This window comes from Camarhynchus parvulus, chromosome 3 (genome assembly GCF_901933205.1).
Source record: "Camarhynchus parvulus chromosome 3, STF_HiC, whole genome shotgun sequence".
Lineage (NCBI taxonomy): Eukaryota > Metazoa > Chordata > Aves > Passeriformes > Thraupidae > Camarhynchus > Camarhynchus parvulus.
The window spans coordinates 58,969,094-58,988,407 of record NC_044573.1 but is presented as its reverse complement, the minus strand read 5'-3'; the positions used below and the strand labels follow the sequence as shown (position 1 = coordinate 58,988,407).

General features: G+C 40.4%; 1 protein-coding gene across 2 annotated transcripts in view; it reads right to left on the bottom strand.

Annotated features, from left to right (window-relative positions):
* Positions 1–19,314, bottom strand: part of ARHGAP18 (Rho GTPase activating protein 18) — a 96,464-nt gene that overhangs the window by 62,192 nt on the left and 14,958 nt on the right. The window contains exon 1 of one of the 2 annotated variants that reach the window (XM_030946300.1): positions 7,236–7,548. The exons of the other annotated variant lie outside the window; for it this stretch is intronic. Within the exon in view, the coding sequence (XP_030802160.1) occupies positions 7,236–7,315 (80 nt within the window). The 5' untranslated portion in view covers positions 7,316–7,548. Of the gene's footprint in view, positions 1–7,235; positions 7,549–19,314 lie in introns of those variants that run through there. 2 annotated transcript variants of the gene reach the window in all.

Below are 19,314 nucleotides of genomic sequence, written 5' to 3'. Positions count from 1 at the left end.
ACAGCCTCCCTTCAGCTGGAGCGTTTCAGAGGCAAAAAAAACTAAGGTGCACTTTTAGTAATACCAATGAAAAAAGCACCCACAATAGAGAAGTGTGCTGGCATTGCAAATGTTACCCAAACATGTAGAAGTAACCTTTTAAAGCCTTATAGCTTCAGCTCCTGCTTCACTAGTACCAGCTACAAAACAAGAGTAAAATATTGGCAATAATAATAGCTATCAGCAGACTCAAAATACCATCAGTCTTACTCAAAACCAAATTTAACAATTCTGCTTATCAAAGAGAAAGAACTTAGAGAACAATTAACTATTCCACTATGTCAGACTTAGAACGCTGGAGTTCAGATTTACACAGCTCCTCTGGCACTTTGCTGACCAGTTCCATTCCAGTTTTACATAAAGTCTACATGTTTATAACAGCACATCTAGTAATATATTGCATTATGCTCAGTATCATCCAGATTTGCACACACTCAAGCAAAAAAAGGGAAAGCACATAATTAAAATATACAAAAGGCCTTTAAGTTTCCCATTCCTAATAGTTAGACAACCATGACATCTCATACTCTGTATGAGACAATATAAATAAAAAAGAAAGGCTGTATACAGGCCCTGATTCCCTCTTTTATGGTATGTCGCTCTATTGATTGAGCAGAGTTACTCTTGTTTTTATCTATTTAAGGGTCTGTCTAACACAAAATAGAACTCAATAGATTGTTTGCCCTGATAGTGAAGGACATTAAATCAAATCTACACCCACAACATAAAATAATCTAAGTCACCTACAGAACTGGGCTTGTTGAAATAACGTTTTATCATCCTGACAGCTGCTGAATGGATGTCTCAGTGCAAGAAACAGTGACCATGTCTGCACAATGAGGACTGCACTGAAAGAGCTTCAGCAAATCTAGGGCTCAAAAATGACATGCAAATTGAATTCACCAAGAAAAACAATATTCTCAGAAAAACAAGATGACATGACTGCAGTATACACAATTGGCTAAAGTGGTAATCTGCAGCAAGGAAGTGATTTTACCTGTATTGGTGACACTCACGAATCTGACACTGAAGCACTGCATGTAATTCCTGCTGGGGGTTGAAAGAGAAGGAAAGTAGAGGGCAAATGTAAAGATGGGTGCTAAAATGATGAAGAAAAGTATCACAAAAAAGATTTTCAGACAGAAGAAACAAAAGCTCAAAGAGAATCATTTGCTCTACCCACCACGATAAAATTGAGTGGAAAGCTGACCATAGGTAACAGGCACTAGGATGGCTTTTTTTAATGGGTTGGCAAGAGATAAGAAGAACCAAAGGCAGGAGCAAGATAAATTCAAAGCAGAAATAAGGTACAAACTGGAAGATGGGCAACTTCATGAAGCAGGAATCCAGAATCAAGGAAGCAGGAAATGTTGGGATACCACATCTTGGGGTCAGTAGATCAAGTTACTGGGATTAATACATCAGTAACCATCAATACATTAAGGGTCTGCCATATAGTCCATAATTATACATGCATGAAGTACAAAAAGACACAAAAGCAATTCTAAATAAAGCAGCTTCGTGCCTTGTTGCCTGTCAGCTCTACTTGAAGATGTTGGTAAGCACTGGACAATGAACTTTGTTCAAATTAGAAGGCAAACCCAAGGCAGGAAAGATTTTTCTAATGCATTCAGATGAATACTGTGCTTATGCAAAACCTGTAGCAGATAAACAGACTGCGATGGTTTTGTAAAGTCAGCTGTAGTGGGACAGATCTTTGCTCTGCAGATAGTTCCTTCTGCTTTTATAGAAGCACAACACCACATGGAAGGTACTGTCTGGGCCATCCATATACTAGCATCACAAAAGGTTACAGGGGTTAGGAACAACAATTGCTGTAATGAGAGGGTCAGGGACCTGGAATCCCTTCTGTACAAGCAGATTGCAAATGAAATTGCAAAATGCTCCACCAACTTAAGGCAGTTGTGAGTAATCAGCTTGTGAGTTTGCTGCTGGTACGCTGAGCATTGCATGTATCCCTCACAGTACTTTACTCCTTTATACTGGATTTCACTGGTTTTCAATTCCAAGAGTGAGTCACTGGTAGAAAAAAAGGGGAAAGGAATGAAAACTTTTCTCTGAAATAAAGGAGATGGAAAATGACCTTGGAAAAAAGCATGATTTTGTGCTTACTACTAGATTTCTTGTTGGCTTAAGATACCAACTATTAAGACTTCAGATTACACTGAGCAAACATTTGAACAAAGAATCAGGCAGATTATTCCAGTAAGGAAAGAATAACCTCCACTTGCATGGTTGATCTGTAATGTCTATTATGGTCAATGTTCAAAAAAAGCATATCTTGTGGGCAATTCACAGCAGAAGTCTGTTATTTCTCCATGCTCAAAGGACATCTGTAATTCAAGTTTCTTACTAAGAGATCAAACAGCAAGTGAGTGATTTAGACCACAGCTGTCTGTAGAAAACATAAAATATTTCCATAAAGCCCATATTTACAAAGATATATAAAATTAAATACTTTTGTTTATGCAGACTTATACACTAACCCACAAAAAGGGGCACTTCTATACAACAAAACCCAACTAAGCCTGCCTGGTTTCACTGCTATACAAACCCAAGCTTCAGCTAGTGTCTCCCAGAATCAGGTAGAATCAATAACAAAAAGTAGGATGGCAAAGCTCAAGGGTTGCAGGCCCTGAATAGCAGGTGCCACTCGAGAGAGGAGACCTGAGGTGGCACAGCAATCCTCTCTCTTACAACACTTTTCCAGAACTGGCCCGGGATTTAGGTCCATCTCAGGGAAACTCAACTCATTGTTCTCATTTTGCAAGTGAGTACCGGCAAACCAAAGGCAAGATTTAAAAAGGCAAAGAAGCGAGAGGGCATAGAACTGCAGAGCCTCTGAGGAGGAGCAGCCATGTCCTAGGCTCTGTGAAACACTGAAGTCTTTCTTAAATTATCAGCAATACGAAGATTTACAAGCTCTTTGGGAAATATACAAAGTTAAACAGGCACTGGCTTGCAAAGCTTCCAAACTGAAACTGGTCTTCCAATGTAAGTGAATGCAGTGCACTGAAGCGGCAGCAGAAGTGCACATGCTGGTGAGCAAGCAGGGTGACTCACTGGAAACAGATACAGGGAGGCTGCCACATGACAAGCTGGTGTAGCACAGGAGACAACACGGAACAGCAGCATTCCAAATAGGAGAGAGGTATGGAAAAGAAAGCAACTCTACCTCCAGTGGCCAACACCTTCAGAATCATTTATCTATTACTCGGTTTGCAATTTAGGCTCGGCTCTTGAAAATGCCATGCAGCGGAAGTTTATTTGCCTCATGCACTGGTGTGCCGGTGCAGTTCAGTTACTTCTGCATGCACACTGCATGCATTCACTTCTATAAATCTACTCCTCATGCACTGAATCCAGGCTTGATCTCAGCCTTATAATCACATTCAGAAAACATTTCTACATACATATGTTCGCATACACACACACATTCACTCACTCTTCAGGACAGAAATAGTCCTGTAGAAGACTCTCTGGATGGCATTTGATTCCTGAGGGTAAGCCCACACAGCCATATGAGGAGAATGTTATCTAAAACACCTACATGTGGCTGGCAAATATGACACAGGACCTGTGGTGCCTTCTGCCATAATAGATGGGGTAAAATTCCCAAGGAACCTAAATGGCACTGCAAACCTATGCTTACACATTTGGATTTTTCATGTACAAGGGTGACATGCTCACACTCAGTCACTGAAACAGTTTTGGACTGAAACCTATCTGATTTGCTCTTGGTTTCCCCAGCCCATATAATAGAAACCCATAGAAAGACAGAAATTATTTAAAATTTTGTGCATGGATACCATGAAGAAAAGGAGATGACACCAAAATCCAAGTAGCATGACGGCCAATAGGGCATTACTGAATCTAACAGCTTAAAACTTCAAAGTAAGTGAATTAAGGAAATATGGAAAAGAGAGCTGTTATTAAACTTGAATTTGATACTGTGTATCCTGCCTTTTGATTTCTCCAAGAAAGTTTTTAAACTTAATAAATATTAATAAATATTTAGGTAGACCACAGAAATCACCCACAACCAAAATCTACACCATATAAAGATAATCCTTTAACTGCTACGTTACAGCAAAATAAACTTCTCTACGGCAAAGACAGCACTTCTGATTCTATTTTATGCATCATTACTGTTAAGACAATATTCCTAAACTTGACAAACTTGGAAGTAATCACACTGAGGCTGTTCTAGATTTTAGCCTACTGAACCAATGGTAGGGTAAGCCTTTCCAAGAAAGTATTTCACAGACTCATTGTGCCTTTAAAGGGCCAAAAAACCACCAGAATAGACAAGTAGCTCCATAATCTATTAGATCAGTAAAATTTTAAGTCTTATGAAGCAAGAGTTCTCATATGCCCAAAGGAAAAAAAACAGGTAGGAAGAACAGCTCTTTCTTTCCTACAGTGTCACTTTGTTTGGAGCATAGCCAACATATTGTGTTTTCCAGGAGGTACCAGTGTCACATTTCCCTCCAAAGATAAAGCAATTTCTAACATGCACTGTTTTAAATGCTTATGAAAAAAATAATTCAACATGGTTTCTCTATTATTCTTTCCAAAAGGGCTGCTTCATTACAGCTGGTACCATATTACATTGGCTTCCTAATATTCTGATCCCTGTTAAAATTTACAGAGTTTTCAAATTAGTAGCAAGATGCTAACCTAGATATTGAAAGGTGTTCTAATTTTATTTTTTTTAAAGGCAAAATAAGCTCAATTTCACATCAGCAGCAAAATACAAAATCTGGACTGCAGAACTGGTCCGCTTGCACACTATGAAAAGCCTAATGGAAGAGCTTATTTCCATTAAATATTTCAGAATTATATGGGTTTGGGCATTATTAGTATCACACAACTCTGCACATCTTGGGAATGTTGACAAAGAAGGAATGTAGTTAGAATAACTGGGGGGGAGCGGATGGGAGAGCAATCCCACAGAAATGTTACAACATTTCAGGAAAGTTGTGTTTGTTTATTTCTAAAAAGACCAAAAGAGAACCAAAAGCAGCCACGCCCCTCCCTCTCTGTTCCATGAAAATACTCCCAATCTCCCTCACTTCAGAGGTGGGAAGACACTGGGGAAGCACAGCAGGGGGGAGTGGGTCAACCAGGACCACGGAGTTGAGATCCTGGTTAAAAAAAACCAGGAGAAACAGACCTAAGATTCAAATTTAGACTGGCACAGCAGAAAGGCAGAGAGGTATTCAGGATTTTAGTTTAATGAGCTAAGTGGCAAATGCACATGGGCTGGAAAGCTGTACCACTGCTGTGGTGGAACTCAGGCAAGCTAACTGTGGGAATCCTCCGCTCTGCACAGCTGAAACATGCACATTTGTTTGCTATAATTACGGAAATGAGACCACTTTTCCCATTTATTTCCTCTTTTCTTAATCCCAAACCAGAAGAATTTGTGAAGGATTGCTATTACTCGCTTGACAATGTCCCAGCTTACCCAGGAGGCTGTCCGCAGAAGCAGCTGCAGAGGAGCTGGAATCTCATGAGATTGCTGCTCCTAATGGTGTGGCATTAGCACAGGAGACAAGTTTCCTAACACACAGAGAGGGACTGTGCTCATGTATCTCAGGCCTCTAGGGACTAAGAGTCTGCTGCCTAGAGCCATGTATCCAGACAGCTACATGTAAAAAAAGGGGAACCACTTCTAACAGATACACAGATCTTTACTCAGAAGTTATCCCAAGGAGCAGGGAAACCATTTTTTAAACTTATCTCTCCACGTCCATGGGGAGTTTGATGGGAGTTGTCTGAAGCAAAGAAACACCACAAACAATAACAGAGAAGTTTTTGGATTCTGTGACTTCTTGAAAAAATATACATTATTTTGTATTCCATTGGAAATGGCCAGGTCTGCAGGGCCCTTATAGGTGTAGCTAAGATGACATGAGGACTTCAAGTGAGGCTGACAAATAACATTAGTCATGGAGAAGGAAGTACCTCAACTAAAAGAGAACTTTGTGGTTCTAACATGGGATAGGAGGTATTTTTCAGTTCACTTCTTGCTTCTGTTGTGGACTCTTCATGCGATACGTCACAGCGCATGTTATCTTTTCTCCAGGGTGACCCACTGTACTGCCTGCTATCTTCTTTTAATCAGACTATAATCTCTTTGATTACACACGCTCTTCCTATGCACACATGGAAACAGTATGCCAGTTTCAATACCTTCCCAGTTTCAGCTGGCTTCTCAGCACTATTAAAAGTCCCATCTTTATCAATGGGACCTTTGTTGACAATTTCAGCAAGGAAGAGGCAAGACTGAATGGGTCATAAAGACAAAAGTCAGTCCTTTACACAGCAGTCCTTCTGGTCATTGCGATGGAAAAGCCAGCACTGACTTCTGCCTACATCAAAGGTGCTGTGAGTCACCTCCTAGTAGGTCCTCAGCCCTCGTGTATGCGAAACCGGCTTCTTGCCCGTTATCAGTTTCAATGGCAAATGCTTTAAAAAGTTTGTCTCATTATAACCTACACTTTCGTCCCGTTTATCATATTAAAAAACAAACAAACAAACAAAAAACCCCAAAAAAACTCAAAAAAAAAAAAAAAAAGCAAGCTACAAAGATACAAAGAGACTATAGGAAAATCTCTAATTACGTCGTAGCATCTCACCGACAACCTGATCCCAAAACCACTGACGTCCAGCGCCCCGAGGCCACGGGACAGCCCTCACCGCTGCGAGCCCCAAACCCTCCCCTCTCCGAGCCTAAAACCGCACTGGCCAGAACAGCTCGGGTTTAACACCGACAACGCACCCGGGCGGCCACGGGATTTTCTTGGATACAAACGCCTTAACAACAGCCGGCGGCCGCTGTTTGCACTCGGCTCTCGGCAAACCAGCAGAACTCCTGGGGTTTCCTCGACGCGCGGACCGTATTACAGAAGGGGGTGAGAAAAACCCAAACCAACTAACCAACGAAGGAAAAACCCTTTGGGAGCTGCGGGACAGCGCAAAAACGAGCAAACCCTTTAGCCCCAGGGCCGGAGAAAACACCTTCTCTCGCGCAACAGGTTCGCGCTGAGCCGGCTGCGCTCCTCCTCCGCGGCGCGGCAGCCGGAGCCGCCCCCGCCGAGCGCACCTGCCGCGGGCAGCGCCCTCCTGCCCTCCTGCCCTCCCCGCTGCCCGCCCGCGCCTCCACTCACCCGCCGGGGGCGTCGCCGGCCGCGCCGCTGGGGTGGTAGGCGGTGAGGACCACGCCGCGGGAGTCGGACCGCCAGCTCATGGCGCTCGCCGCCGCATCCCTTCTGGAGACACCGAGGCGGAGCGGGGTGGCCCGGCTGCGGCCCGGTGCGGCCCAGCCTCCTGCCGGCAGTGCAGCGGGGCAGGGCCGGGTGACGGCAGCGCTTCCTGCGGCCCGGCGGGGCCGTGCGCCTCCTCCCGGCCCGAGAACCCCGCGGGAGAGGGCGGCGTGAGGGAGCGAGCGGCCGCCGGGAGCCGGGCCCGCTTCACGGCTCTGTGCGCTCCCTCACGCCGCGGGGTGTGGGAAACCAGCGTCCTCTGGGCAGGCTGGAGTTGGTGTGAAGGTGTCGCTGAGACATCCGTCAATTAAAGAAAAGTCGCTGCCCTTTCGGCCCCGGGTCAGCTGCCACGGGCGAACTGCCGCGTCCCGAGGCTGCCGTGTGCGGCGCGGCAATGCCAAAAATAAAGAAAGTGTTCAGCGTTTGCTTTGTACATTGTCTATTTCGCTGAATCGCAAGAGTATTTGGTGATTTCTTTAACTTGTCATACACACATTAAAAAAAAGTTTTTTGGTTTTTTTTTTTTTAATAATAGCCTCTCATAATAAAAAGCACAATAAGGGATAATGTCAAGCAAGGCCACTGCTGACTGAGTTGCCTCAGACCTTCTGGGCCTTAAATAAGACAACATTAGCTCCACGATCACATTGGGTCAGCCTTTTTGGTGGGCAAATTCTCCTCTGTGCCTCGGCACAAGCTCTGATGGGATGGGACTCACTGTCTTGGTATTAGTTTTGAATTGGTAGCCAAGACCTCTAACACAACACCCAAACCTGTTTCTTTTTTTCCATGGCAACATGTAAATGCACATACGCTATTTATGTTTGTAATTTGTGCCCTCGTTCACATATGCATATTATTTGTCTGAATTATCATCAGTTTGTTCTATAAGTGAATGGGTCAACTTCACTTGAGTGTAATTTGCATTGTGTTTACTTTTTTTCCTATTAAAACAAACAAATCATGCAACTGCTTTGTTTGCAGGTAAAATCTGCAAAGCTTGGTGCTGGGCTCTGTGAGGTATTCTGAAGTGCATGGGTATCAAGTTCTGAACCTTCACTCTTCTAACCTTGTACCTAAATTGGAACGCTGCATGCAAGGTTGTGGACGGACCACACAGTTTTCTGTGAAGCTGTTCTGCAGTGCAGAGCTGCCATGCAAGAGCAGCACAGAAATCTTGTCCTACGGCCACTATGAAGTTGGTCCCAGCAGAGAAGCAAACAGGCAGAACTTCTGGTCATGTTTGAGCAAGATCAGTTTGTCCTCTAGAGTCCTTGATATTTACAGTTGGTGACTTTGGAGAGACCATAGTCAGAGAAACAGAATTTTGCCATTGATGATGGACTTCTACAGAGTGCCAAACAGGAAGCCCCGATTCCTTCAAAAAGGGTAAAGTCGCCATTAAATTTTGAGAAGAGTCCCAACATTACAAGCACAGGAGAACTTGGATGTCATTAAATAGGCCAACCATTACAGAGTTCCCTTTTCATTTCTTACACACCTGAGGGTCACGTGCTGCCTTAGTTTTAAAATCACATGAACTATTGGAAAGGCGGGGGGGTGGTTGATAAAGCCTGCCTCTTCCATGGTTTCTTGGATGTTTTAGCTGTAGACAGCTAGCCAAGATGTTTTAAATATCTTAAAATATCTTTTGTATTGTTATTTTTTAATCAAAATTTTCACATGAAATGAAAAAAAAACAATTTATTAAAAAGACATTAGTACCAATAAATACACTATGCATATAAATTAGGAAAAGAAACAGGTCAATTTTTAACTATGTGATTCTTTAATTTTTTAATATTTACAATGCATAGGAAAGAGGCTGCCTCTCCTCCACAGATGTTCTCCTTTTGCAAAGGGAATGGGTAAAAGAGAAGTCACAGCTTCAGTGCAGCTTCAGCAATAGCTTAGAACTATGGTTACAACAGTTTAACTAGCAGTTAAACTGAGCAAAAGCACTGAGACAAATTGTCTGCATGTACCTACACACTCACAAAAACAAGGATATGAAACCCCTGCAAAACTTAGGACTGTGAAAAGATTTTGCTGTACTCCCACTGCAAAGGTATTGCACTCCCTACATCTCATGCTGCATCCCAAAGGCAAAAATTAGCCTAACTTCTCACACAAGCAAGCAAACAAGACTTTTGTTTTCACAGCTCAAGTTGGAAATACATAAGCATGAGGTGAGAAAACATCCTATTAAGGTATGTTAGCACTCCTATCTGCTGGTGCATTTGTCTCTTTCTTTAAATGCACATGTGGTTAATTGTAAACAGCATAGGCAGAATGCAAAATTATTTTCTGAAGGACCCGGGTTTTTTCTTTTAACCTAAACCAGAAAAATGAAACATAAATACCAGGGTCCTTAGGTCCTGGCCTTGTCTAAAGCTCCAGCTAACTGGGCGCATGCCAAATACCCCACTTAGTTATAAAACTTCCTCTAAAATACAACTAAAATAAAACAGAAATAAAAGATTTAGAGAATTCCATGTCTAGTGAGTGCTTTCCAAAGCCCTTTGCCCAAACTATATGTATCTGTTAGGTGCTATAAGAACAAAAATGTAAACTGCTTTTTCTTTGATAAGCATCTTAAAACACATCATTGTTAAGGCACACCACAACATGCTGCAGCCTCGCTGTGAAAAAGAAGAGTGCAGAAACAAGATGTAGTCAATGTGGCATCAACCAGGGGCTGCTCAAAAGACAATTTTGCTGCAAATGGAGAATGGGAAAACTAAAACCTGCCTTGTTTGGAGTGGGGGACAGTTTAAGAGAGGCAAAACCCAGAATGAGTTTGTGTCAGTGAACTGGAGAGTAAAAAGTAAGAAAGGTTAAGAAAGCTTTTATAAGCATGTAACAAAGAAAGTGAGAAAAGGAGTTAGAAAAAAAGTCCTATTAAAAATGAGACTAGGGATTAAATTAGTGATAAAACCACAAGAGATATTGATCCCCTTCTTATATCTGTATTTATTATGATGCACTTCAAACATAGAAGTGAATTGAAGAGCTAACTTTAGACACACTTTTTCTTCTACTTGATAGGATCAAACCCAGTACTGTTATGACAGCATAACACCAGCAAGGTTTTCTTTGATTAAATGATTCCCAGTTTACACTAGACACAGACAGATAATTTTGACCTACAGATGTATTATTGCTGTAAATTGACAGAAATATCACTACTCTCTCTCACTGGTATATCTTCTGCCTAACTCTGACTAAATAGTCATTAATTCCTTTAATATATTAGTAGTCATTAATATTTTTGTTCTTAATAAGGTCCAGGCATACTTATTTGGAAAGTAAGGTTGTTCATAGAGAAGAGAAAGCTTTGGGGGGACCTCATTGAGGACTTCCAGTACCTTAAAGAGGCTTTTTAAAAATAGGGAGAGGGACTTTTTATATAGGCAGATAGAGACAGGACAAGGGACAATGAGAGAAAGCAGGCAGGTTTAGATTAGATGTTAAGAAGAAAATCATTGCTCAGAGGGTGGTGAACAGGTTTCCCAGAGAGCTTGTAGATGCCCCATCTCTGGAAGTGTTCAAGGCCAGATTGGATGGGGCCCTAAGGGACTTGGTCAAGTGAGTGGCATCCCTGTTGGTGGCAGGAAGTTTGGAATTACATCATCTTTAAGGTCATTTCCAACTCAAACTGTTCTACAACTCTATAATCAACTAGGTAAGAATGCACTGTTTGAGGCTTATAGGTTTATGTGCTAAAAGGAGGATATCATTGAGAAAGGAGATTACAAATCAGTCTATCTTGCTACAGAATCCAAGACTCTTTGAAGGAGTTTAAATATTTAGATTAAGATGTCGTGCAGTGCCTTTACACTCAAAATACTCAGTCACCAAAGCCATGCAAGGTTCTCATGCTTACTGCTCTTTTTACAAAACAACTGCTAAAAAGAGAACTTCTCAGCAGTGCCATCCTTCATCACTGCTTTACAGGGTTTGAATAGGCATGTGTTCAACATGTGCTTTTGACGCTTCACTGCAAAGCTATTTATTTTCATTTTTAAAATTTTCATTTTAAAATTTATTTTCATTTTAAAAATTAAAATAAAAAACCAAATCACACTGTTTTTCATATTTCATATAAATATATGATTATTCTTTTTAAATATGTGCTAAGCGATTTTTCACATTCTGGTTCCTAATGATAAGTTAATTATCAGCAGATAAAAATGCAACCCACTGAGAAGAATTGGCTAGAGGAAATAGTAACAGGTCAGCTGACAAATTTAAATTCACAGGCTGACTTGGCAGTAGATGGATTTGTTCCTGCTGAGATATAGACATCCCCATGTCCAAGAGCATTTTGACAACTACTGCAGTGCTAAAGTAAAAGTACAACTGGATTTTTAAGCATATTTTTAACGCAGGGGAGTTTCACCCTTTCCCTTCTATTATCTATTCCAATATTTGCTCAGATGGGTTTTAAACAGCAGAAAATGTCTCACCAGCTCACTCACCTAATTCACATTGAAATAAAATGGCAGCGCTTCCATTGTCCAAATCATATTTCCAGGATTCCAGCCAGAAGCCAGAAAATACATTTAATGGAACGTTGTTTGTGTACTGTAAGATGAAATCTAACCCCTATTACGCTCCACATTTCATGTATTGCTGTGCTCCACTACCTAAAGAACAACATGCATGAAGAATGTTCTGCAGCTGTTAATAATCAATGCTAGGAATAATACAAAAATGTAGATTAGAGGTACTTAACTCTTTATGCCTAGAGCTATGCAACTGATTTTACATTCCACTGGAAGTCCATGAAAGAAATGATCTTTTAGAGGGTAAAATCCTGTGTCCTATGTTGGACCTCCACTTTAGCACATAAAGACAAATCCTGAGCCAGAATTGCCCATTTATTTCCACTGACTAGAAAGGCTGACTACATGAGTAGGTCACATGCAGATGTGCACATCTGTCTGGTAAACTTCACCTTTAATGCTTTTATGTTGCCCTTCAAAATATGGAAGATGCAATGTTCAGTTACAATGTGCACCATATGGCATACACAGCGTGGAGTAGTCAGCAGTTCAAAATGTACAGTTCTGATATGTAGGAGGTGTTTCAGATCATCTTACACATCCCCAAATGGCAAAGGTGGGGAAGAAGTCACACATGTACACAGAAAGCAGTGACACTTTCCTAGCTTTCCGAGTCTTCACCTTCTTCCTCACTGCCCTCCGCACACATATTTAAAGAGCTGATGATTCATTTTCCATAACAAAAAATTAAAAAAAAGACGGCAAGAAAAGGGAGTAACAGTTCTTAGGTTGTTCACTTTTCTTGCGAGTTGCTCTAAAATGTATCTGGTGCACTCTGGTGGCTGCCTCGGTAATTTTTGATTCCATGACTGCAAAAGGTGAAACAGTAACTACCAGTGCTCCTTTTGAGATTATCCATATGAAGACTAATGAGCACTTGCATTTATTCTATTTTATCCTGTTTGGTTTTTCTTGAATGCTTTCTCTGGAGAAATTTAGATCTTGCCCATTGTTGCCCATCTGCTTACCGTATGTATATCACAGCGCAGGGATTGAGCAGCTGAGGTTCTCATCTGCCTTATGTTTTTACTCATGGTCAGACAGCTGCTGAATTTTACCCAGAGAGGTATATCTGTTTCTGTAGAAGTAATTTATCCACATCTATTTGTAGCGTGACCTTGCACAAGCCCTCATATCAATTCTTGCTTCCCTTTCCCTGTAACAGGGAATCCATATATGAGGGCTAATAATATCTAGCTATTTATGAGGAGTATTGACCATATGTTCAATTACATTGAAAGGTACCAAAAAATGCAGAAAATTATTTCCTGTTACATCACTAGATTTGCTTTCATTTGGTGCAGGACTTAATAGGGATAAAATGGGATGGACTTCTGCATCCACAGGCATAGAGAACAGATGATAAATCTAGTGCACTTTATGGAATCTCCACATGAGGTATAGGACTTTTGGAGAAAACAAAATGCCATAACTGATCTTTCATGCCACTTTGGGAAAGGAGAAGTCAGCATGAGTGTTGGAGACTAAGGGATTTTCATTGGTAACTCTAAATGACCCCTTTTTCTTTAATTACTTCTGATACAACTTTGATTTTATAAATAATGACTTCACATATGTCACTAATTATGAAAAAGAGGTTGTATTTGCTAAATACAATCACCTTGCCCCTTCTTAATTCTCCTGAAGTATTACCTCAATGTGGTGCACATTGAATGGATTCACTGCAGAGGTAGATGCACTCTACTAGCATATGAAAATGAAATAAAGATAGGTTAAAAAAAGTTTTGAGACTGGTACCTCATTTTTCTGTTCAATCATGTTTTATATTTATACAAGGCAGCCGTATAACCCTTAAAAAAGATTTTTTTCTTGGTTAAACACACTTTTGGTTTTCTTTCAGAGGGAGATTGTCCATCCTCCTGACTCCTTGTTGCCTCTGCATCCGTTTCAATTTGAACTGATCTTTCTTAAGCATGAGCACCCTGAACTCTGTAGAGCAACTGGGACCTTGTACATCACAGATACTTTCTGTGACTATATCACAGGCACAAGGCACAGTATTGTGGAAAACATCAGCTTTTCACATGGCTGCTTCTCACATTGGTGAGACTGATCTGAACATCATGTACTGTCTGATACACTTGGAGCAGACTGGCTTGCACATCAAAGCACACAGAGGAAGCTCCTTCTGAAAGGTCTTCTCAGGGATATGTACTATGCTCTGAATGGAAGGGGGCATTTACTCTCTTGTTGAGAGGCTGCTGTCATGAAGGCCAGAAATCCTGGGTTTGTCTCCTCTCTTGGACATTGCATCCAACACCAAACCCAATGAAGAGGCAGGAGTGAAGAAGAAGATTCTGGTAGCTAACAACTCCCTCCTCTTTTCTTCTTTAGGTCAGGAAATAGACCCCTCTATCCAGTGTTTGGGATGTAACAACTGATTAACTCATCAGCTACAGTTTCATCAAGAAAGATTGGGGGCACTAGCAAATGCAGAGAACATACTTGGAAATAAATATATTATTTGTTGCTTTACAGACAGGCTGTATCCATTGCTTGGGTTCAGGTTCTGTGTTACCATCCCCACCCCCCATCTTAGATCAGGCTTCAGCAGGGTCTGGGATAGTTTTTTTCAGTCTGAATCTGGCTAGGAAGTTGAAACCATGCTCTCTCCCACACGTGTTAACTAAGTCAGTCAGCACATTGACTGGGAGCTCTTCTCTTCCTTACCCTTCTAATTTTGCTGTTGCCTGCAGATTTGATCACAGCTGAAGTTGTAGCACAAAAACATCTGGTGAAATAAAACAGAGCAGCCACAAAGAAGGAGAGTTTAGTCAGTCAGAAAAGCTCATGAAAATTGTGACACAATCCTAAGCTGAGCAAGCCAGAGCTATCCAGAAATGTCATTATGCACTGAGGAGAAATGCTTCAGAACAAAGAAAGGAACAATTGTATGAGTCATGGGCTCTGAGAAAGAAAACCACTTGTCTTTAAGGGTTGAAGAATACCCAGTAAAACTTCAAGTTAACACAATGCAAAATATTCTTAGTTCTTTCTTACTGACAAAAATATTCATTTTGCATCATCTTCTTTCATCCCAAACAAATATTAGAAAAGTGTTTCTTTCTCTCACATTTAACACTGCAATCAAATTCAGCCATTCTTAATACAGAATATTTCAAGATGTCAGTCTTATTTTTGCTATTTTGAATGGAAACAATCTTCTGAATTCAATATGGATTTTAAAAATGGTTTATATCAACTCAGAACAGCATTTTCCAGAAATATTAAATCCAAAAGAAGGCCACCATGCTTTAACCATGTCAGGTTCCCAACTACAGTTTAAAATATATAATCTTAATGAGACAATATCTTTTAAAACCTGTCTGCACATATCATAGACAAATCACAAAGAAGGAATGGAAGTTCCCACAATCTTGCTTGTCTATTTAATGAGCTTTCATGCATTTCATAAAAACAATTTTTTTGACATCTTTTGTGTAAAATAGCTCTGACAATGACATTTAGCACTTGCATTTTTTTTAAATGAATGTAAGTATGTGATATTTGGGATTGGGAACATTATTGTAACAAGTATTGGACAAATTTTGAACCAAAAGATTTACAAATATAAGCTGAAAGAAAAAACGGACTCTTTATGATAGTACTTCTGATGCTTTTTTTTTACTCTTCATATGTATTCAAAAGTAACTCTGATGAATAACAGCTAAAAGGAAAATTAGCATGAATACCTGTGCAAAAATTTGTACAAGAAATTAATACTTGAGGGTTTTTTTCTTTTTGGCTGAAAGCCAATTGGAAAGCTGAAAAAATACCAGTCATACACCAATAAAAACTCACAGCACTATTACAGCTATCCTGTAGTACCATGTACCAAGCAATAAAGTTCATGAGTATCTCTAGACTGATGCATAGCCACATACACAAGTCACAAATAATTTTAAACACGGTGTGAAATCTGTAGCCTTCAGGGCTTCAGTCCTCTAAGGGTACATTTGTTACAGTCACAAGTGACTAGATTTAATAAATTTGCACTAATTTCCTCATCTTTGACTGCAAAGAAATTGTGATAGGTTTGTAGAGCAAGGTTCAGACAGAGCTGCAGGATTACAAGGCAGGAATATACTACCACTGCTGTGTATTTTGGAAGCAATTGCTGGAATTACAGAAGGCTAAACTTGAACATTTGCCTACATCAAGATATTATAGTGTAGTTTCTGTGGGAAAAACATAACATTTGCAGTTCACTTGGAAGATATTCACCCCCAAAAAACTGTATTTATGATATAGTGGTTAGATTTACTTTGATTTACTGCAGTATCTTACTATTTAATAACTCACACTATATACAGTACTGTTCACCATATGTCCAAAAAGGAAAAAAAAAGAGGGAAACTGAAGTAACTTTTCAATAATGATGCATATGTGGAAAGTAATGCAAATTTACATATCTGTAAACATAAATATTATGGGGACATCTATGACCAAGTCTCCTGAAATTTTAATCTAACAAAGATAATTATAGATTCACTGGGAGAAATTAATAGAGTCACAAGCAAAATGAGAACAGTAGTGAATGACACAAAACTGTCCAGGGAAGTGGGGCTGGTGTGCAGAGTAGGATGCACACATGTATCCTGCAAGAGGGAAGAGTACCAGGGAATGCTTCCAAGCCATATGGCTGCCATAGGGAACTGGGGTCAGAGTGAGCACTAACAACATACAGCTGCATTGGTGCTGGGTCTTTGATGAGAAAGACCATCTGCAGCTCTTGGCTGCCCTTGATTTCATCTTGGCACTTGGAAAATCAATGGGAGCAGTGCTACTAACTTGCATCAGTGGAAGAATGCATTTCTCTCAGGGACAGAAAGCAGTTCCCAGAATCAGGGAACACTGTCCCTTACACACTATCTCCCCCTTTCCCTGGGGAGCCTGTTTAGTGCTCAAATATCCTCTGGGTGCAAAACGTTTCCTGATACCTAATCTAAACCTTTCCTGATTCAGCTTCAGGCCATTCTCTCAGGTCCTGTCACTGACCACCACAGTGCCTGCCCATCCACTTCCCCTCATGAAGATGTTGCAGACAACAGTGAGGTCTTCCCTCAGTCTCCTCCAGGCTGAACAGACCAAGTGACCCCAGCCTTCCTCATACAGCTTGCTCTCTAAGAGCTTTTTTTTTTTTTTTTGTGGTGCCCAAAACTGTAGACAGTGTTCAAGGTGAGGCCTCACCAGCGCAGAGCAGAATGGGACAATCACCTCCTTTAAGCAGAGTATTTTTTTACTAAATATAAAAGCAAATTGGCAGAAGGCACTATAATCTGGTCAGTAATATTTCCATCTCAGAATTTAGATGACTCCATCTCTTATCATGGGACAAATTATTTAAAATATCAAAGAATCATCATTATCTCTTTTCTGTTCTTTCTTGATCATTAAAGACAGTGCTGTGCTACCTGTGAATGAGAGACAGGCAGAAGCAAAGAGATGAGGATTGCATTTTGTGTTAATGAAAAGTAACATTTTTAAAGGGCCACATAATTTCCAGCCAGACTAACATCTCTTTATCAGTAATTATGCAGTTTAACAATCCCAGTAAAGTAAATCAGCTGCATTAACTTCTGGTTTCACCACTTTTTCCAAGCACATTTTCTACCATCTTTAAAACTGAAATACAAGAAGTGAGCACTTGCAGTAATTTGAGTATTTCACAAATTCTCATTGAGAAGAAGACTCACCTTGTATGTAAGCGTGAGTAACAACAAAATTTGGTGGAAAATATTACAAATAAGATACCTCTAATACCATGAGTTCTTCTGTTCTTGAGGGGATTTAGAACCTGTGTTTTGGAACATCTTACAGAAGTACGAGGGGTAATCATCTGTAGGATTTTTCATCACCTGCTGGCAGATGTACAAAGGCTTCAGCTATACACAAGTACCTCCACTCCAGAAGTCTTTACAATTTTCTCAGAATTATAAGTGTTATTGATAAATATAATAAAATCACATTTCTGTTAGCTTAGCTAACAGGAACAGGTTACAACGATCAAGTAGTACTCATATGAAAATCCTGTTGTTTGCATTTTGCTTTTCTCAAGCTGCAAGGTGAAGGACAAACCAGAAGCATGGCAAAACCAGCACACAGGCCACAAACAAGAAAACTTCAACTATTATACAAATATGTTTTTTTCTCCCTCATTCCCCATACATGCAGATATATAATGATCAGCGCTCCAAATTTTCTAATTGTCTAATAGGATTGCCATAGATTGGTTGAGGTTCTCTTCTTAAAGCAATGGATGATAAGGATTGATGAACAGACAAAAGTCAAATGGATAAATTATAAGGTAAATGCCTACATTGTAGAACAAGAAGTTATCATTCCATAGCTGAGATCACCAGTGTTTGTGAAGAAGGTAGCCTTACTTCATCAGAGGCTGAAAAAGACTCAGGAAATGGGGTTATAAATGACAGGGCAGTAGAATACTGAAGTTTTTCTGCTGCCAGAGCACATGAAGCAAAATGATGACCCCACCGAAGTCAGAGACTAAGCCTCTTCTGATTTTCCTGGACTACTATTTCAGCCCCTAGTTCCTGTCCTGTGAGCTCAGCACCTGCTGCAACACTTGGGCTCCTTTACACTCATCTCTGAGGTGATGCAGGAGAGATGGGCACCAAGGTAGCTCCTACCAAGACTTCAGGCCCCTGGCCCAGTGCTGCTGGAACTAGATGATTAACCAGCCTGGCTTTGGGCTTGCAAATTCTTTTCTGAGGAACAAATAAATAGATCCATGAGTGAATTGTTTGCTGTCTGCGTTTTGGATTCATAAAAGATTCTCAGTTTTAAATATTTAAATTGCTTTTTCTTCGTGGTTTATTTGCTTGTTGGGGTTGTTTTTCATTGGGGGATAATTATAGGACAACCTATTCCTATTCCCTCATTCTGCTTTCTTTTTGCATTTTTTGCTTAGATCACTTTCTGATTTTTTTCAACATCATTCTTAGTACCAGAGAGGTCTTTTAGGAAATAGCACTATGGCAAAAAATTAAAGCACTATTTCTTTCAGGTAAAAAATCCCAGAACAGACAGGAGAATGAAACAGCAGTGTGAAATTCCACAAGAATTTGTGTACAATTATTCCCTGCACAGCCCCCACCAAAATGATGGGATTACCAGGTGTCAGCTCCCTCTCCCTTTCATGTTCAGAAAGATATTTACAGTTCAGGCTGGGCACTTGTCAACAGCACCCAAGTTTTGTGCGCATCCCAAAGGAATTAGAAGAATTTTGGAATGGAAGCTTTATCACTATGGTCTTCTACACTTTAATTTTGCCAGCTAGACTCTTCCAGAATGGGTACAGAGAAAACATACTAGCGTAGATAAATTTTATCAATATAAGAGTACTTGTAACCTTTAATACCTGTTCAGGTATT